At 37.2% G+C, this 21,759-nt stretch overlaps 1 protein-coding gene across 4 annotated transcripts in view; it reads left to right on the plus strand.

The window, feature by feature from the left end:
- Positions 1-21,759, plus strand: part of CNTN5 (contactin 5) — a 440,548-nt gene that overhangs the window by 100,569 nt on the left and 318,220 nt on the right. For 3 of the 4 annotated variants that reach the window (XM_033051352.1, XM_033051356.2, XM_033051355.2), the window contains exon 2: positions 10,254-10,384. In XM_033051352.1, the coding sequence (XP_032907243.1) occupies positions 10,330-10,384 (55 nt within the window). In that variant the 5' untranslated portion in view covers positions 10,254-10,329. Of the gene's footprint in view, positions 1-2,776; positions 2,868-10,253; positions 10,385-21,759 lie in introns of those variants that run through there. The other variant, XM_033051354.2, reaches the window with a different exon arrangement.

Below are 21,759 nucleotides of genomic sequence, written 5' to 3' on the forward strand. Positions count from 1 at the left end.
ATCTTCAGGGGTTTATCCTTGTAGAGAAATGAGTAAGGACCCTGGTATGTGTTATTAAAATGCATAGTATCATTCATCTGGCAGTTGCCTGAAGTGGAAGGTTTAAGCTAGGCCTATTTATGCTGGCTGATGTACTAGATGTAGTGGCAATTAAGGATATTTGTTTAAGTGCAGTCATCTTCCCTCTTGGCAGTAGTTGGCTGCTGCAGAAGCAAGGCCAAGATCAGCTGCTCTTTATATAGTAGAGGTGCTTCTACCAAGTGCAGCTGAGGAACAAAACAACAGCAGTGTCTTGCTGGTCCTCTCATTGTCCTTAATTAATCCCTTGCTTGCCAGAGAAAAGACTATTTCCAGATACAATTGCACTGGCACATATTATGATATCTCAAAGGAATCCCAGAGAAATTTGGAAATAAACAAGTGAACCTGAAAAAAAAAACATAGGAATACACCTTTTTCCTTGCAACTTTTCATTGCAAATAAATCAAGCCTAATACAAAGAGTGCGGATTAAGACCAAGTTACTAACGTGACCTACAATTCTGTGGTTTCTCTCTGAACCTTTCAATTTTTCTGAGGCATCTATTATTCTTAATATTAAGTGCTTAAACATATTTCCTGAATACTTAAAGCAAAATACCAAGAAAGGGCTGTCATAGGTAGTGGGTGGTTTTGTTGTAATTCAACTGAGATTGGGAGTTAGATGACCAGTTTTTCACATGCAGTTGAAACTTCCGTACTGCAAAAAAAAAGTGAAGACTGCTATCACTCAGCTTTAGACATCTGAAAATTAATTGACTAATTTAGGATAGCTAAGTTACTGCTGCAATCAGGTTTCCATCACAGTTAGCAAAAAGAATGAGGTTGTTAATCTCATTTCAAAATAACTGTCAAAAATCTTTGAATTAATTTTTCTTCAGGTTTTATATTCCTCTTCATATACTAACTTCATTTCCAAAGTGTCAAATTAAGTATACAGTAATTTCACGACCATAAGGCACACCGGACTATAAGGCGCACCCCCTGGGAGTCGGCAAATTTCGCAACTTTGTAGATCAGATAAGGCGCACCGGACTATAAGGCGCACTTTTTTTTTGCCGCGAAGATCCGTGCCGAGCTCAACAAAGTAACTACTTAGTAACGGAATCCCACGATTATGGAGTTTACTGGCATGTGCTCAAATTGGAAACATTTTAACAGATTAGTGTAGCCTTTAAACGCAGCCCCAAGCACCGTCCCCGTGCATGGGGCCCGGCACTCCTGCCCACCCCTGGCTGGTGAGGCGAGGCTCGCGGCTGCCGCGGTTCAGGGCAGCACTGCCCACTCCCTCTCTCCCTGTGCGGTTCCTGCTGGCTGGGGGGTGCCCGCTCCCTCTCTCCCTGAGCGGCTACCGCTCAGCCCGCACAGCCGGTAGGGACTATGAGCAGGGGCTGGGCAATCCCTCTCATCCCGTGTGGCCAGCGGGGACTGTGAGCAGGGGCTGGGCGGTCCCTCTCATCCCGTGTGGCCAGCGGGGACTGTGAGCAGGGGTCGGGCGGTCCCTCTCAGCCCACCCGACCGGCGAGAGCTGGGACCGGGGGGCAGGGGGTGCCACCCAGCCTGCGTGGCCCCGCTGGCCAGGGGCTGGCCGCTCCTGCCCCCCTTGCAGTTGGGCTCATGGCTTGCACTTTTTTTTTTCAGAGAGGAGGTGAGCCGCGTGCAAAATTCATTACTGGTAGTTTGCAAACATTTTTCACAGACTGGTGTAGCCTTTAAATGCAGCCCCAGGTGCCATCCCTGTGCCGCAGGCCCCCGCACTCCCACCCGTCCCCAGCAGGCGCTGCTGGCAGCTCCTGGCTACCACCGCACGGCCACAGGTCCCGGCTTCCCCTGCCCGGTAGCCACAGCTGCCACGGACCCAGGCGCTCCCGCCCGGCGCTGGCTGACGCAGCTCCTCCTCTGCACCGCCCGCGCCATGTCGGCGGTGGTGGCTGCTCCCTGCCTCATTCTCCGCACCGCCTGTGCTGTGTCGGCGGCAGTGGCTGCTCTCTGCCTCCTTCTCCACACCACCCGCGCTGTGTCGGCAGCGGTGGCTACTCTCTGCCTCCTCCTCTACACCGCCTGCACCGGGCCGGCAGCGGCGCCTCCCTCCTTCCCCACGAAGTGGCTGGGGCTGGCTCCCTCCCTCCCAGCGTGGCTCCTGCCGGCCGTGCCGCCTGCTCCCCTCGCGACTAGGTGCTCCCCCACTGCGGCTCCTGCTTCTGGGGTGGCAAATGTCACAACTTTGTCCATCAGATAAGGTGCACCGGACTATAAGGTGCACTTCCAGGTTCGGGCTGAAATTTTAGTCAAAAGGGTGCGCCTTATAGTCGTGAAATTACTGTAATTTTCTTCTTTATTCTTTTTTGCTATTAGATATAAACAATATTGGCAGTACTAAAAAGAAAATAAATTGAAGAGTGTGTAACAACAGCTATAGTTCATACAAGAAATCAAACAGCTTAACTGTGGCACTTGTGACAAAATCTTTGTTACTTCCAGCCCAAACTTTAAGAAGTTTCAAAGTCATGCTGTTGAGTGAATCCATACTGCATTCACAATCCTAGGTGAGAGAGAAAGGCTTTTTAAACTGCTTCATCCCCAGTAGCTGCTTGTTCTCTGAAATGTGAGCTGCATTTTAGAAACTGTCAGTCTGATTGGTAAATAGATGGAAAAATCACCAACAGAACTAATTCCACTCCTTTCCTTCTCAGAAGGCCTCTTCGCACAGGTGTTTTATTCACCAAAGACCATGCCTTGGAGTGGGAGCAGCATGCTGGAGCTGCCTCAATACCTGCAAGTAGAAAGGAGTTCATGGTTTTAACGCTTCTCAACACCCAGTACCTCAAGGTATATCCTGAGACACTTGACTGCCTGAGCAGTACTCCAGCTTTTTCAAGCTTTATTCAAATGAATGTTGTCAAATAGAGCACCTCGGAATTGCTGGTTTAGAGAAGCTGAGGACTGTCTCTGCCATCTTCACCTGAGCACACAGACATTTTATGTCTGATTTACAATAAGAATGTCAAAGAGGATATGGTTCCTACAGCAAACAACATTGAAAAGTCCCTCAAATAATTCAGCATAAACCAGCCTTCTTGGTCAAGTGATTTTGTAAATCTCCTCTAGACATATTAGTGGTTGATTTGGTTAAAGAAAAGTAATATTGAACACAGAGCAAATGCAGTCAACTGGTTGAAATGTTAGAAAGGGAGACATTCTGCATCTTACATACAAACCTTCATTTTAAATATGTATGTTCAAATATATTCAAATACTATAAAATAATCAATATTTAATACAATATTAACTTTTTATTGTATGGGTGTTGTGCACAGCTTTCCAAACAGGTTTGATTCATCTGAATAATTCAGAATCACTTGGACTAATAGGTATTTTGAGATACTTACTCAGCACTAGCAATCAAAAATTTTACTTTGTTTTTTAGAGCAGTAGTTCAGTTGTTAATTCACCAGTATAGAAATTGTGGTTGATCATTATTTCAGAAAGAATTAATTTGATTCTTTTGTAGAGTAGCATTCTCTCTCGTTCTCTTTCACGACCTGGACTGGTGTTTTTGAAAAAATTATTAGTATCATGAATAAAACAAAAACAACAACAAGCCACCCCAACCGCCCCCCCCCCCCCCCCCCGCCCCAAAAAATACTTATAAAAATTAATTTAGGTGTTGAAAGTCCTGGTTGCTCATGAAGAGGAATCTGACAAGGAAAGTTTCCAGTGCAGAATAAACTTTTAATATTATTAGCAGTAAATTGAGTGGTCATAAACAACTCTGAAGTTGTTTTGTTTAATTGTTAAATTTTGATATTTATTAAATTTTCTTTACAATAGTTTGAACAACTACTAAATCTTGAAAATAAATGATCTTCCATTGTGGTAATAATCAATCCTGCTAGACGCCTCACTGTTTACATTACCTTAATATCATTTCTCTTTCATTTGTCCTGTAACAACTGTCACTGACATTTCATTGTATAAACGTCTACGGTATGACTTTCATCAAATATTGACTTAATACGGTTTTAGTAAATTTAAACCAATTTAAAAATAGTATTGTCAAAAAGACTTTGGACTGAACAAATAAAAACTTAATTGAAAGCAAGCCATGAACCCAGTCAAGGTTATTTATATTCTGTATAACCACTGTCTGTAATTGTGGTCTAATAGTTAACTTTATATATAAACATTCATTACAGAGATCTTTACAGCACTTTAAAGCACTTTTAAAAAATTTCCAGCCAAGCTACGTCCTCCGTTCATTATGAGCTTTGTAATATCTGAGCCTTTGGTTTTCTAAAACCTCTAATTCTCCATGGACTGAGCATTACAGGTCTGATACTCATGGGAGCAAGGAAGATAGGCTGAACTGCTTTCTGCAACAATTCCAATGATATCTTCCAAGCCCTCATTGCAATAGAGGTTGTGCAAGGAAGCAGAGAGAGTTTGGTGTAGTTCAGAAAGCTTTAAAGTGTAGAAATACTTTAAACTCTATCTTCAGATAGACCTCTGTCTTCTTGAAAGACCCTAACAAGCCTTTTATACACAGCCTGGTCAGTAATACTTTGCTTATTGCATTTATTGATTTCATAGGTTTGCCACCTTGAGTAAGGAATATTATCAGCAGTTTCGTTGCACCTTATGCCAATATCCTCCTCTTACTATTTGGATGTGTGGGTGGGAATGGATCAATTTCTACTTCTTTTCAGTCCCTGCTCTTCCAAGTTTATCAGGAACATCAGAATTGCTTATTACTGGTGTTATTTCTTCATTACCTGCATGTTCCTCTTTTGAAAGGAAATGGAAAATGAAATAATTTGAGCTTTTCTCTAATGCATATTGATATAGGAAAAAATATTACAGATACAACTTTTATTTTTTGTGACAAGTCACAATCTTTCCTCTGAGCAGTATTGTCACTGTAGACACAGAGATTTGCTCCACTGCTTTGAGAGAGGATGTGGATTTAAGCAATCATCTCTTTGCTACATGTTGCTACAATAAATGGATAAATATGCATATGATGGAAAAGGGAAATTAGGTAGTGAAAATGCAACAAAACACTTTGATATCAGCGTCACGGTATCTATGATAAAGGCTTTGTTTTAGAAGTATTTTAATTAAAAAAAAAAAAAATAACAGATCCTTGCAGTTAAATTTAATGTATCATAAGTTCCAGAAAACAAATATTAATGATAGTAAATACTGTTATTACCTTTCAAAAGAGCACAATTTTACTGGATCTGGTTCAAACCTCTTGCACATTAGGGCTGACAACACTGAATTAGTACTCATGCTCTCAGTATTCACAAATTCTACTAGAAGTCAGAACCATGAGAAAATATCCACCCTGCCATTACCAACCAAAGCAATTCATTAAAACATACTGAATGGCAAAGGCTTTAATAACTTTTCTACAATTAGCACACAAAATGAAAAGAAATTGCAAAAGTACTTTGGCAGAAATCCTGGGGAAAACAAAGGACCAGGGATAATACTGTGTGGAAATTAAAAACTGCATTTTATCATTTTTGTACTGGAAAAGAAGTTAGATAAATTATTTGCTGCACATTATATACATCTGTGTTTTAGATCACTGTTTTATCCAAATTTCCTTCAGGGAAAATTAATATCCTTGGTACTAATGAAAAAAAAGCCAAACTTCCTGAAACTGTGTTTAATGTAAAGAAATCAGAATAAGAACAGGACAAAATAAAAATAATCAAGAAATAATAGACAGTCCATCTTTAAATTAAAAATCTGGCTGCAGATCTTTGTCAACTCATGCTATTATGCAAAAGACATCTGTAAAAAATAGTATATTCCAGACACTTAATTTTCTTTCATTGAAGAATTAAGCCAATAAACTATTCCAAATAAACCAGTTGGACTTTTGTGAGGTCCTAATTTAAAACTGAGGGAGAAAACAGATACAGTTCAGCTGAAATTATTTTAAAGTCATTTTGAGTAGCATCTTCAGCTGTGTTCTTTTGCATAACTTGCAGTATATTCTGGTTTACAGGCATAAGATTAAAATGCAGTAGGTTTTTTTGTTGTTGTTTATTTGTTGTTGTTTTGTTTTGTTTTGTTTTGTTTTTTTAAGTATTCCTCATTCTGGGATAATCAGGAGTAGGAAAACACAGGAAAAAAATAGAAAATTACCAACATTTTCAAGCCAAGAACAACTGAATACTGCTGGTATATATGTCTTTAAGCCACTTTTAGAATATGCCAGTTTTAAGTGGAAGATTTTTCTTACAAGATTTAAGAGAATATTCATGAGGGTTTTTTTCAGCAATGACACCCTTTCTTTTTTCCCCCTTTTTTCAGTAAAAGAAAGGACTAAATCTCTTAATGGATTTAGTGCAGCTTTGATCTTTTTGCTATAAGCATAAAGAAATTCTTCAACCATGCATGTGCCTAAAAGTGAAAGGTTAGTCCTTGGAAAGATAGGTGGTAACCACTGATGGTGAAGCCAGGAGTACATCCTTTCATTAAATCTTGAACAGAGATTAGACTATCTGCCTATATTTATTAAATAGAGCATTTTCAGCCTCTTGCCCATATTATTTCCTAAAAAACACCTTTGTCGTTATCCCATATGCCACGTGGCAGCCCTATGCATGCAGTATCAATGACTTGCTCAGTCTGCATGAACGGTGCTCCCCAACCCTTAGATGTTCAGTAACCCCATTGTGTTACTACGTGTTTCATTTATCCATATGCTCAGTAAATTTTGAGCCAATTATCCTTGAAGAAACAAGAAATATAGACAAAATAGAGATGCAAAATCTTTTCATTATGACAATAATCAAGCTTTCTAAGTAGATTTTTTAAAAGCTATGAAGTGGCATATTTGGTGCCTGCTTGTTTTGCTGGCAATTCTTCTACTGAGATCAGCCAACGTATGTATACAGCAAATATCCAAGTGGGAAGGCCAATGTCGAACATCCATGACTTAAATTAGATAATCTCCCTGTCATAGTGCCCTGGTTTTAAATTTCATATTCCTGTGTAACAGATCTGAAGTATGTATTATGTTGATAGGTACAGGCTACCTAGGGTTGTCACATAAAAGTTGTTACAGCTCTTCACTTACGGGTTCCTTATCTGACACAATTTGTTATAACTCTGTTGTCTCCAATGGCACATTATAAAAAAAAAGAAAAAAATTCACAGAAAATTTAAAATCATCATGTTTCAAGATTTCTGAGTGAGTTTAAAACCATCATATTTCCAGAACGCAAAGAGAAATATGTATAAGTCCATATTTTATTTTGATGTTCCCACTGTTCGGCTCCAGTTATTCTTCATCCTGTTTCTGTTCTACCAATCATAACCTTTGTTATTATTATTTTTTTTAACAGTCTAATCCAATAGGCACAGCACTACCTAGTAATAAATAGAGCAACAATCTGTCACTGTAATGCTGGAAAATTTGGTATATTTTTCCTTGTTCATGTAAGAGAAAAATTGCCAAGCTAAAATAATTTCTGTGTTGCACTGTTATAAAAGTAGTTGAAAAGAATTGAAGAAAAGAAGAAGAAGAAAATGTAATAAAATTTGGGGCAGGGGGAGAAATCTCTGCTTTACTCTCTTTAACAGATATGGCCATAAGGGAAAAATTTAAATTTTAATGAAAATACTTATTTCCCAAAGGCCTGGCCAGTAAAGAATGCTGAATGAGATAATTCACTAACCAAAGGAACACAATGACTGAAAAGCAGATTATCACTGAAGTGAAAAACAAAGGCAGAAGACATTAATAATTAATTGAGGATGTTTCCTGTGGAGGTTTAGATGAGTTACAAGCTCTATGTGGAAAGTCACCAGTCTACCAGATTGTTGTGTTCTCTTTCAGGGCTGCTTATACCTATGTGTACATCCAATATTAAGTTTTCCTGGTCTGAGTTACCTGAAAGGAAGTAAAAATCCTAAATGGGATTTTTTTATCTGTGTTGAAAAGCATATCTGCTGTTCTGTTTAAATGAAAGATGACAAGCTACACCTTTATATTGTTGCAGGAATAACCACCAGCAAAATAAAGAGATGTCATCTTGTGCTCACACAGTGTGTCTCTCCAGATATGATGGAAAGACTGTCAAAACTGGTTACAACTAGAGATGCTCAGAGAGCAGTTGAAATTGAAAAATCCAACAGGAACCTACTCTTACATTATGATTTATATTTTTATATTTGGCAAGTGTATAGAGCTTTGCCTCTGTTCTCTTGCTGTGAGGGTTCTAACACTGAGAATAGGATCCCCAAAGCAGAAAATATGCAATGTAACTAAGCTGGTTAGTATCTGAAGGAGTCATATTATCCCCAAAAATGGTTGAATAGGGGAACAAAGGAAATTCTCCTTTGTCTCATAATTATGTCACATATCATTGCTCTCGTAGTTATAAATCACAGACTCTACTGATTGAAGATTCCTTGGGCTCCAATAAGAGGATCTCAAAGTCCTCCCGAATAAATATGACTTAGTAAAAGTAGGAAATTAGCTTTATGTTTTCAACTTGATGCTTTTCAAGTCAAAGACCAGAAGTATACGTATTTCCATACTAAACCAGCTAAATCTTCTCATATTTTGGACTGACTTTTCAGATATTTGAATGTAAAATCTCTTGAGTTCCAATGTGGTGAAGTTGCTGACATTGTTAAAGTGAGAGTTAAGAAGACAGTGATCAAAGATAAAGTGTGCCAAAATTTATGTTCATGTCATGGGAGAGATAGGAAACACAAATCTGTGGAATAGTAGGAGATGAGTGTGAATAATATATTCTGTAAAAATGTTGATTGTTTCAAATGTATTGGTACATTATCAATGTACAGTAGTACAGTGCTACTTCTACAGTACAGTAGAAGAAATTGGAATCTATTTCAATCCAGTTTGTGAGTAGTAAAAACGCCTGGATGTTCCTAAAACATGTAAAAAAAAAAATTTATACTAAATATTCCAACACATTACTTTCAGGAAAAGAATCACATAATGGTTAGAGTTGAGAGGGAAGTATGCAGATATCTATTCCAAAGCTTTTTCCAAAGCAGATTCACCTGGAACACAGGATTATGTCCAGGAGGGTCTTGAATATCTCCAGAGAAGGAGATTTTACCACCTCTGTGAGCTGCCTGTTCCAGTGCTCTGCCACCTCACTCAGCCTTCCCTCACGAGAGAGAAGCTTCAGTCCCCTCATCATCTTCACTGCCTTCAGCTGAACCCTCTTTAGTTCTTGCTTGTCCTTCTCGAACTGGGGAGCCCAGAGCTGGACACAGCACTCCAGATGTGCCGCACCAGGGCAGGGCAGAACGGCAGCCCTCCCTTCACCTGCTGGAAATGCTCTTCCTAGTGCCCTCCAGGATCCCATTGGTATTCTTGGCCCCCAGGGCACACTGCTGGCTCAGGCACAGCTTGCTGTCCACCAGCCACCTGGTGGTGGCTCCTCTCTGCAGAGCAGATTTCCAGCAGGTCAGATCCTGCTGGGTTATTTCTCCCCAGGTGCAAGGCTCTGCATTTGCCCTTGTTGACCTTCAGACAGGTCCTCTCTGCCCATCTCTCCAGCCTGTTGAGGCCCTTCTGGAGGGTTGTGCAGACATTTAGGGTATCAGCCCAGCTCTGTATAATCATCAGACTTCCTGAGAGTTACATTCAGCCAGGGTCACCGATTACTAATTGGAACACAACTGGACCCAGTACTGATCCCTGGGGAATATTGCAAGCTACAGGCTCTAACTAGGCTCTGTACCACTGGTCACAACCCTCTGATCTCTGCCCTCCAGCCAAGGCTCAATCCACCTCACTGTCCGCTTTCACATGTGCTTTTTGAAAGACTTTATACCAAAAATCAACCTACTTCTTTCAGGAAAAAAGAACACATGTGTTTTGAAAGTGTTTGCTGTGAAAGATACGTGTACTATCTTCTAATCTTGGCTTTTTGGAAATTTAAATCTTCAAGATACATGCAGTTTTAAGGTGATATCCATGTAAATATATATACATATATGCAGAGAACTGCCATAGACATTTGAGCTATTGACACTGTTAACTACTGGAGCAAGATCCCTCTGAGTATGTCAGGATACCTCTTCCTGAATATGCAGAGACCTTTGGAACTAGACTTTTAATTGCATTAGGAGTAGCTTCATCTCTTGAATTGTTTGTCATATTATTGAGAGATATTTTTAATTTTCCTAACAGATCTGTCTTTGTCCCACTAGGCTAAGCTTTAATTAAGAAACGTCAACGTTGCTAACAACTGCACAAAGAGGGACGGAAGGACCTTTGTGACCAAGGATGTGGTTGTCATGGAAACTCTTGCTGTTTCTGTCACTCACTGGCTGTCTTTCAGGTAAATCAAAACAAAAAACAAGAAAACTTTGCTTGTCATTTTGAGGCTCTTAACTGCAAACAGAAATAGGAAGACATAAAGGAATATCAACATCACTACAAAAACTAGAGGAAGGAAGTACTTGAGATTCAAAAATGCTCCTTGATTAAAAAAAAAAAAAAAAAAGAGAAAAGTCAGAGGGTCTGCAAAGAAGTATAGAGTATTATTGGTAGATTATGCATTTGACATGAAAATTGGCATGTTAGTCCCTGACCTGATATGTAGGCACATGGCAATGGGGTTCAGATAAAAGTGTACGGTAGATGGAAAAGAAAGATTAAACACATGGCAGTGGGTCTTGGATAAGCGGGTAGGATGGAAGGGAAAAGAGAAATTAAAGAGGTTCATTAAAAATGGAGAGATTAGATTAAGAAAGGAAAAGAGAAAAAGGGAGGACAAGAAAGAGGAAAAAGAAAAGGAAGAGAGGGTACACTCACTTCGGCATCTACCAGATGATGGGAATGTCTATCCTGGTCTCAGTGCCAACAGGACCGCTGTTTATAAGGTCATTAAGTAGTGGGCTTTAGTAATGCTCGGCCTCTCATAACTGAGAGCTCAAAAGGGTCTCACTTTAGATCACTGTTTATAAGATCACAAGAGAGTGGGTTTTAATCATAGTAATACTCTATCCTGGATGTAATTCAAGTTGGTAACTTTCTTTGAAGGTTCAGTAACATAAATATTATTTAATTTGGGGTTTTCAAGCAAGAAAAATAATTTTCAAAGGCTGCTCTTTAAAAAAACTGTTGCTCTTCTACTTCCTAGGAATGGGCAGTGTTTCTGACCCACAGGAGAGAGGCTTAGTCCAGGTGCAGTTCTTCAAGGCCAAAGCCTAATGAGCATTTCTCAGACCACAGTGGAGCCTAAGGATGAGTGGGAATGTGACTAAAGTCACCTTCTCTGGGCCTCTACACTGAGTGGTGAAACTGTAAAAATTTAGATTAAGATAGTAACATGTGCTGTCCTTGTATTAAGACATGATTGTTGCATCTCAACAGATACTAAGCTATTATTTTCCAAAATTCTTCCAAAATTTATTGGGTTTGTGTCATCAAGAGAAGAATTCAAAAGTCAGTGAAATAAAACGTCTTGATTAGTAAAAATAAAATTATATTTGACACGAGAATTTGATAATGGAAAGTGCGCATGGATGTCAATGTACAGGTTTCTTAATTATCTTTCATTATCTAAGTCCACTGTTTTTGGAGAGGGAAATTTTTGTTTGTGCTGGATTGTCAACCACATTGTAAATTTTAGTTAGTATTGTAAATGTTTGTATTTTGGTGATTCTATTATTGTAATTTAATTTTTAAATTAAAATTTGTATTTTTATTGCTACAAATTGCAAGAAATTTGATTTGAGAAAATGCAGAAGGATGTCAGAAATTTAAATATATTATTTCTTCTTAAGAATTATTTCTTTTGCCTTGAAATCTTTGAGTTAAATATCAACATCTGGCAGAAGGTTTTTATCTATGGAACCAATGTACCTGAGCATACAGTTGGTTTCACATAGCTAATATATCCTTAGTCTCAGTTGCTGTTGCAGAAAATACCTGTAGGGTTTGCTCCAAATAGATTTGCCTAACTCTGTACAACACATTCATATGCTTCACAATTAGAGACACATTTCATATGCTGACAATTATGTAGCCCAAAATTGGATATACAGGAATGAGCTTCAGCTCTTTGCTCTAGGCAATGTTTAGGCACGTACATTCAAACAACAACTTGCAAAGATTTAAAAGCATTAGCAGTGACTAATTCTAATATAGCATTAAAATGTGTAACTACTTGGGAAGTTAAACTGAAAGTCAATATTTACAGAAGAATTTTATTTAAGCAATGTTATACCCTGAAAACTCTTGCAAGTCATTCAACATCATATTTAAAACTGACTATTCCTCTCATCTGTTAATTTGTTACTCTGATGGTTACTAAATCATTCCTTTTCTAAATTTCATTCTGATTTGTGATTCCTTTAGGGATATTCCATATTAATGCAGGAGATTTAATTTCTGTAAGAAATAATTTTAACTGCAGCACTTGTTTTCACATCTTGTTGAATATAAAGTGATAACATACATTTTTCACACGCACAGAGAACTTTTCAAATTACTTCGTGTGCAGTAATAATTATTCCTTGTTAAATTTAGTGCTATATGAGTTGAAATTAACTAAATATAACTAAATTGGATTTAAAGTTATTAAAATAAGATCATCAGTATAACTAGTAATTTACTGTCTCCATAACTATAATATTTGATTACATCATACTGCATTTGGAGATGTTTTTATATTACAGTAGTCATTAAAATATGTTTGCAACTGCAATTAGTTCTTTCCTACAGCTGATGCAATTCAAGGTAGCCTAGTAAGTTTGATGCCTGAATGCACTGTTAACAACAGGGCAATAGATATTGATGGTGCTACATGAAGATAGTCCATTCAATTTCTGTTCTTCTAGACTGTGTTAAAATTCAGTACTTATCCATTAAATCATCATATCATGGGATCACCCCTAGCAGCCGGCAGTGTTTGGATGAGAGTACTACACTGTTGTATTGATTTTGCAGTGGTGAGGGAAAGAATCCAAAAGAAGGGATGACCTCTCTAATTTGTGTTGATCCCATTTTTATATAATTTTTATCTTAAAACTGACGCCATCATTTTGGGTTATGTTTATACTCAAATGTATGAAGTGAATGTATAAAAGCTTGCTTAAACTATATGGAAACAATATTTAAAGGAAGAAATAATGTATTATTTTCTGAATGAGGACTAAATAATGTCTCATACTTTGGTTTAAGGCATAGGTAGTCAGGAAGTACAGCTCACAGTTATACACTTAAATTGTCAAAAACTTCAATTTTATGAAATATTGAAAATTAGAAGATGAAAATAAGATCTCAAGACTGACTTGTTACTTCGTATGTGTAGTACTGCCATTTAAGCCAAACCGGTGTTGAAGAATAACTAAACTGTTGTTTCTGACCTAGGGACTGGCTCACTACTGAACTGACAGAAAAAATGTCAATTTTTGGAGGGTTCGGGGGGGATATTTTTATTTTCTTCTTCTTCCTCCTATGATGGTTTCCTATAAAGAAAGCACACTGCAAGGGAACCGATTGCCATGGGGAAAACTGTAAATATGAAATTCAGATAAAATCTGATTTCGTTACAGTAATACACAAAGTACAAAGATGTTAAGTTTAAATTTAATCCAAGTTCATCAGAATTAGTCTGGGTGTATATTCCCAGGGTCTTATTGTCCTGGTTCCCCATAATCACTTTACAGTCTGCTTTTATGTGCAGTAAAGGCTATTTATTTTTGGCTCACACTAGGAACAGCTAAGAAGAGAACCTTTTCTTTGTCTAGACTTGTTAAAGTTTTCTTGCACTGATTTCTCAGAGAAGTTGGAACTGTATATTGCTGAAAGGTTTTTCTTTAAAACAGCACCCCCTGACCCTGTCATGAGACAAATAGGTATGTCTCTTCTTGTTTCAGAAAGTGAAGTATTTTTATAACAGAGAAAAATGACATCAGATTATCATCTCATGATTTATAGAAAATTAAGATAGTGGGTTTTATTTGCAGATGTAAGATAGTTGAAAAAGCTAGCTTGAGAATAGGACTCCAGTCATTCCTTTTAATAATTATTGCTGCCTGTTACAAGATGTTTCAAGTTTAAATATATGCTAAAGTTTGCATAATAGAGTGAATAGTATTTATAGAGTTCTAATTCTATTTTAATCTAACACATATTCTGTATGCCTTTTTGTCCCCAGCCCATTTATCTACTTCTGTAGTATTACCTTCTGCATGTTAATCAGGTCAAAGTGAGACTCATTTTCTCTGTAAGACTCTATAATTCATAGCATCAATAAAATTATGGGTATAATGAAAGTAGCAAGACTTCACAAGATAGAGGCAGTGCCTCTGAGACCCAGCAGTCATAGTTCATAGCACCGAGTGGGTAAACATTTGTCCTTAAAACTCATCTCTATGTCATTCCTTTTCACATAAAACATTCTTAGTACCAAGTAAGAACCGCCTAAACGCTGGGGTTTTTCTCTGTATCCCTCAATATGGTGTTCAAAGTTAGAACCAGCACGACTTTTTCTGAACAGTTGTTTACTAGAATGTAATGTGAATGAAGATTTGCAAAAATGCTCTTAAGTAAGAGAACACAAACAAATACAAGTGTCCTGTGTAATTTTGACCTACAGCTAGCATGGATCTGAGGTGCTCCCCATCTTTTATCACACCCATCCCTCTCCATCTGGTTACTTGGACACTTTTAGGAATTGTCTATATCACTTGCAGTTATCAGCTTCCAAACACATCTCAAACCTGCTCAGTATGTAACTTTCAGAACTACAGCAGCCATGTCCAGGATTAAAATTCATACCCTAAGGTTCACAAATTCATTCCTGAGTGCCAGGACTATTTCTCATTTTTATTCTTCCATTTTTTAGACAATGTCCTTCCCAATTCAGCGGACAGCATGTGAAATGTTGCTTCTCTGCCCAATGAATGATGAACACATGGATGACCAGTATATATCACTGATAAATCTATGCAGTTACCCCTGGTACCCTAATCCCAACTGATGACAGTATAGGAAATACCATGCAAATTTCTCAGCTATGATAGCTGAGCATAAAAACCTGGAGACAGAGCTCTAGATAAGTACTAGTACCTGGGGACTTTCCTGTTCACAGATTTCTGAACAGAAATGGAAAATGAGATAACACACTTAAACCTTCTACTGTTCATCCTGAAGTGCTGCATTTGCAAAGGGTGCAAGACAAGAAAACAGCCACAACACTGAAAACCAAGGCAGATTGCTGTCCACATACTCTTTCCAGGAACCAGTGCTTAGTTGAATCAGGAAGTAAAGCACTTTTCTGCTAAATCTTGATGTTGTATAATGTTATGTATTCAGGAGTGTTAAGGATGGGAAAAGCTGTAGGCATGAAAAAAGGCACTGAGTGTATACTTAAGAAAATATTTTTAGGATAAATCTTGCTTCTTGTATGCATGTCTGGGTTGCTTTTCATTTTTACATTTTTCTATGTTTAATATATGAAATCAATTTCTTATTGCTGGCCAACAAGGTGCTGAAAATAGTACTTATGACTTTTCCCAGATATTCCATGTCATACTTTTCCAAACAATGCCGTGTGTGACAAATCACCAGAACTGCTCATCCCCAGGAATCGCTGTTATTTTTATTCAGCTGTTATACAACACATTTCAACAGTGATAAGGCTTTTGTAGGAATATTTGCAATTTGTTTGCTGGCAAAAACTATTATAATTTTCATTAAGTATGCTTCTAGATGACCACTTCTCATGATCAGAAGTAATAAAAAGAGTAATACTTAGTCTTAGCAGGCAACTGAGCCTTTTATCCCTTACTTTCAGTGCCAGACATGTATGATTCACAATTTCACGGTTATAAGCCGCACCATTTTGACTAAAATTTTGGTCCGAACACAAAGTGCGGCTTATAATCAGGTGCGGTTTATACATGGACAAAGAATGAAAAGTTACTGTTTTAGTTTGGAGGACAGGTGTCTGCTGAAAAAGGTAGGAGCTTCTCTTTGAAATGGAGAATGCAAACCCCCTCCCTCCAAATTATTAGAATTTTGAAATCAAGGGGCTTTCAGGAAAAGATATGGGAATTAGGAATAACAGTTCTTTTCTAGGGAAATTAAAAGAGAAATACAGTACTACAAAGAAACAAACTCCAAACCCTGACAAAGTCAGAGTACAACCTGACACCCTGTCAGGCAGGGTGTTGGTAACAGTCCCATTAAATGGTGGCTGCATCCTCCTGCAGTGACAGATGTGATTCAGTTGGAGCAGTGCTCCTGCAGAAGGTGCAGTTTCCCTCTCAAGGTCCAGTGGTGATGTGGAGAAATCCGGTTTTCCTCTGGAGTCCAGTGGAGAAAGGGGCTCCCTTAGTGTCTCAAAACCTCTGTTTTTATCTTGGTAAGAAATGTTGGGCTCTTCCCCCTGGCTGGAGCAACTTCCAATGGGATGCAGTAATTTTATCAGTCCCACAGTGGGACTCAATGGGCCATTAGCAGAAAATGACTCGCTGGAGGAAGGATGGGTTGTGAAAAGATAAAGAACAATGCCCTGCCTGGTTTCAATGGATGGTCCATTAGTAGAATATCTACTGTTGAGATAAGGATCACTGCCCCCACCCTCAACAGATGGTGATAGGATAGATACCTTTTATCACACTCTGTATTGTAGCATGCGGCTTATAATCAGGTGCGGCTTATATATGGACAAAGAAGGAAAAGTTACTGGCTCCTGGAAGTGTGGCTTATACTCAGTGCGGCTTATAATCATGAAATTACTTAGCTCTTAATAGAGAATAATTTAGAGTTTCCAAGCAGAAGTAAAAATATCACAAATACTTAATAAGTTATTAACTTAATTTCAAAAAGTCATTAGTAGTTAACACAATGTTTCTTAAGCATTGACCTGGCCTTTTCTAATAGAAATGCAATAAAAAGGCAGTGAAACCTTGGAAATTATGACAAATTCAGCTTTGAAATGAGATATTAGTTTTCCCATAATGAGGTTAAGCCAATATTGCAAGAGGTCTACTAGGAGAACTGGCAGATATGACAATGCTTCAAGTTGGAAAGCAAAATTAAATAACTTTAAATGTCTTTTGATGTTTCTAATAGAAATTCTGTGGTGGATACAAGTGAATATGTTAGTTTGTGTGTGTGTGTGCATGTATATGTGCTGAAAGAGAGTAAGACTGGGTCACTCTCTAAATAATTATGAGTTGCATTAATCCCTGTTTCCCCCCCATACACTTTCTTCATTCCCCCTGGTGTTCATTGAGGGCAGGTTCTCTATTGCTCACTTTCATAGAGCTGCTCAGAAGTTTCTCAATGTGCTACCAAATTATCAGGATAGATGTGTTTGGGAACTTTTCTTACTTTGCTGCCCTCCAACCACATTAACAAGATTGAATAAAAACGAAATTGTTGGTTCATCTCCAGCCTTATTCCAAGAAGTAGCCCCTAGTGCTTTTGACCCTAAAGAATACCAAGATCATACCTTCTGAAAGAATCTAACTTGCAGGTTGCCTCCTATCTACAGAAATATAATATAGTAGTAAAAAAAAAATCTTAAATTGCTGATAATTTTTGCAGGAATAAACTGAGAAAAATACTACACTGTATGTCAAGGTGTTAGGGGGAACAACAACCAAAAATATCTGCAAAGGGGTTTTCTGTATTTATTTCTCACTGCTCAATTCCAGCATTAGGTAGCAAATATATTATTGCAAAAGTTCTCTGTGTCCTTAAGACTTCCAGAGTTAACTTTTATTTGGTTAAAATTTTCAGTCAGGACTCTTCAAGTGATATGTTGCCAAGTGTGTATGGTAGTCTCTTACGGTTTTACCTAGCATGTTCAAATATACTTAATAACAACACAAGATTGGACTGACAAACCATAGACTCCACTTTTGGGGTAAATGAAACCTCCTTGCTCTTTCAAATGCAAAAGTATTTTACAGCAAATGACATCAGATAAAATAATTGCTACCATGGTTGGAATAAATTTAGAGAATAAAAGATGGAATGTGTATAAAACACCTTCAGAAATGATCCAGAGAGATAAAATCATTGCTGTGTTTGAATGAAAAGTCATGTACTTATTAAGGTTATAAAATTTCAGCTATGATATGATTTTCTTCCCACAGCTAGATTCCATAGCTACTCTACATATCATAATTATCTGTGTTAGAAGGCAACACATAAGATAACCTGCCTCCTTGCAAATATTTTCCTTTGTTCCCTAGGTGTAGGTGCTCGCTTTTTCTTTCAGACTTTCCACATTGCAGTAACAACAGTAGGTAAACTCAGAGCAATTTTAGCCAATGTGAAGTTAATACTTGTTGTCTGTATTATAACTGAAGTCTTCATATAAAAAAAAAAATGTGTTTATGATTCTATTTATTTTTTAAATCAGTTGATTACGTTAAATTTTTTCTTACCACTTGAAAACACAGCTACTTTTTGGAGTCACCCCCAAAAAAGTAATCATCCACCTGTGTTGAGAATATAATTGTTATTTGGAAAAACTACTAAATTATATAAAAGTAAAATGTCTCCATTTCTCTACATGGGAGGCAAGCTGGCTGATGTGGAGGGGTCACATATACAATAATGAATAAACACTCTTCACAGCTATGTGAGCTGATGAACGTATGTGGCTATGGGGGAACCCCTGGCTGTTCTAGATTAAAGATGCACTTGTCAACTCTATACTGCCTTTGTTTAAATTGGTGCTAGCAGTTCAGTGACAGCAACTTCCTAACTGAACTGTAGCTAAATCTCTTCCCCAAACTGGATGAAAATAAAGTGTGAAAAATAAGTCTCTCTCCTGTCAGAAAGCAGGATATACGCATACACTGCTCTGGGATAAGATGGTGGGAGGCAGTTTATTGAGCTCCATATAGCACTGAGACTGCTTTGCTCAGTGGACTGCTTTGACAAGGAGGTTTTTCCCTATTAAGTGCAGTAGTGTGAAAATGTTATAATAGTGAAGAACATATCCTGCAATTTTGGCTGTTATTCAACATGGCTAGGTGTGCTATGTACTGAGACCAGTTCAGCAGGGTTTTAGTTTACTTCTTTGGATTTATCCACCTTAGTGTTGGTTACTCAAGTAGAAAGGCTTTTTCTAGTATTCTGTTAAATTCTCCATGAGAGTTGGTTTTGATTTAAATTGTCTGTGTATTCGGGAGTGAGGAGGTTGTGTAGCTTTTTTATGTTTTAATCTTAGCATCCCTACAGCTAATACAGTGAGCTCAGTGGTTAAACTGTTCCTGTACCATTGATGTCTACTGGGGTGTGACCCTGTGGTGAGTGCACCATGGCCTGTGCTTGCCCTTAATATGGTGTGCAACTGTGAAAAGGCAGTGTTGTAGTCATGGTACTATACACAGTGTCAATTTAGCTCAGTGTAAAGCTGTAGGTGGTTTGCTATGGCTCACCACACAGCCATTAAGAGTATCATCTCTGCTCAGCACAGAATTGCAAGTGATAGTATTTAAACTCCCTGCAACACTGTGAATGATAGTTCTCTCATTTTGTCCAGGAAGAAATTTGAAGACAGACATTCTGATTAAGCCTGTGATTTAAACGAGTAAGGTAAAAAAAGAACGTAATTCCATCATCCGCAAGAGGATGTGGATCATTGAAATTTACTATTGATTTTAAAGTGATTAAAAAAGAACAATGGATCACAGAGTCAGCCATTTTAGAAGATGAAGATGAGCATGTTCATAAATATTTCCTGACATTAGCACAATGTAACTTAGAAGTTCTGAATCTGTGTCTAGAGATGCTGCTTTTCTCTAAGCCTCATGAAAACTACTCTTAAATGAGTTGCTTGGTCTACATTATTCTCCAACTGTTTTTCACTTGTCATTGAAGCTCTACTCTATTCAAAAGGTTAAAAATTAAAAACCTCTCAAAAACTACTTTAGAATGTAAGACACACACACACACAAAAAAGTAGAATGAAAATATGTTTAAATGGTCTAATTGAGAAATTAATCCTTTTTTGCCACATAGCTAATTTTTTGCTAAGATATTATAAAGTCAGGTTTGTGATGATCTGTTCTAAATCTACATATGTCAGAGATGTGCAGAAGGTGGGGAGTGAAATGATTACATCTGCAGAAAAATAAATGCACTCTGATTTGGTGACCTTACCCACCAGGAATTACATGAAAGATTACAATTCTGTAGAGTTTACACTTGTACCTATCATTTACTTGTAACTCAAAGTAGCATATTTTTCTGTTTTTAATGTATTTTTTCTTTGCTAATTCATATTGTTTGATGACCATTTTAGATAGAATTTTTTAAAGAATTGAATTTTTATTTTTCCATTTACTGACCGTTACTTTGCAACAATGATGTACCATTTTAATGAATTTAACATTCATAACTATGGAAAATGATCATAAATAATGTACAAATTGGGCAACTCAGACAAGAGTGGACATAGTGAAAAGAACAAAAAAACATTGTAGATCTCTCCTTACATCACTTTCACCATTGATTTGACTCATTCGGTGAAATGAGGCCTACTCACCTTAACACATGATTTAGTTTATATAACTCTTGATATAGATTGTTTACAACTGGATCGCCTTATTTAATAGGAGACAGTGCATGGCAAACAAAAATCTAGAAGTTGATCACTTTGTTCTTCTAGACTTCAACTGTGCTTTTTAATTAGATCTTTGCATCATAATTGTTTACGATTATGCAGTTTCAAACTGCACTTTTAAGGATGTCAAAATAAATGTCAAATACTGGGTTAGGCAAGCTATCCTAAGTATGCTCCTTTGCATTTCAGAATTTACCATTAGATTAGACTTAGGAATGAAAAAATTAAGTTTACTAAAAACTAAAAGAAAAGAAAAGAAACTTTCTCTAAAACTCTCTTGGTTTTCTCTGTTATGTTAGTATGGCCTTAAACAATGCCTACAAGTTATACTCTATTCTATATAGTTCAGGCTATACGTTGACATGTCTCCCAACCTGCACAGAAAAATGAGCACTGTAGTACAGTCTGACAGCATAGTAGATATGCCTACTGTAAGAAAACTTAAGTAGATCTAAAGCAAAAAATTAATGTTTTGATTGTGTGATATATGAAAAAAAAATAATTATTCAATTCAATACCATTTCCAAGGAACCCACAAAGTATTTTTTACTTTTATATTTCTTTTGGTTAGTTGCCCTTATATTTGTTGGTAAGGTTTTAAGATACCTGTGATAAGAATTTTTATGACAAGCAAAAAACTTTAAAAAATATTAAATTAATTACATTTTTATGTAAGACTTGAGAACATTGTTATTTAAAATATTTCTAATTCTTAGCAACACTTAAAAATGAGAAAATATTGAGTTTTCACTTTGATAAGGTATATTTTGTCATAAATTATAGAGTTCTGCAATGAACTTTTCTTAATTAACCTCATTTTTACATTACTCATGTCAGTGAAAAAGTTCATTTAAAAATACTAATTAATCTTCCAAATAGAGTGAAAGCATATGCCTTTCTAGAAAGGCTTCTGATTTACAGCCTGAGACTTTGTGGAACGTATTTATCATATCTATTCTCATGAATGCTTAAATAAATTTCTTCTTTTACTCTTATACTCACACATTTCCATAAGTTTTCTTAAAGCTCATATGGGGAAGTCTTACACTATTTCATTCCACTGTGTAAACAGTGCGGAATAATATTCTGAGAAGCTCAAAATTCCTAAA

The sequence above is a fragment of the Catharus ustulatus genome, chromosome 2 (assembly GCF_009819885.2).
Source record: "Catharus ustulatus isolate bCatUst1 chromosome 2, bCatUst1.pri.v2, whole genome shotgun sequence".
In the NCBI taxonomy this organism is placed as follows: domain Eukaryota; kingdom Metazoa; phylum Chordata; class Aves; order Passeriformes; family Turdidae; genus Catharus; species Catharus ustulatus.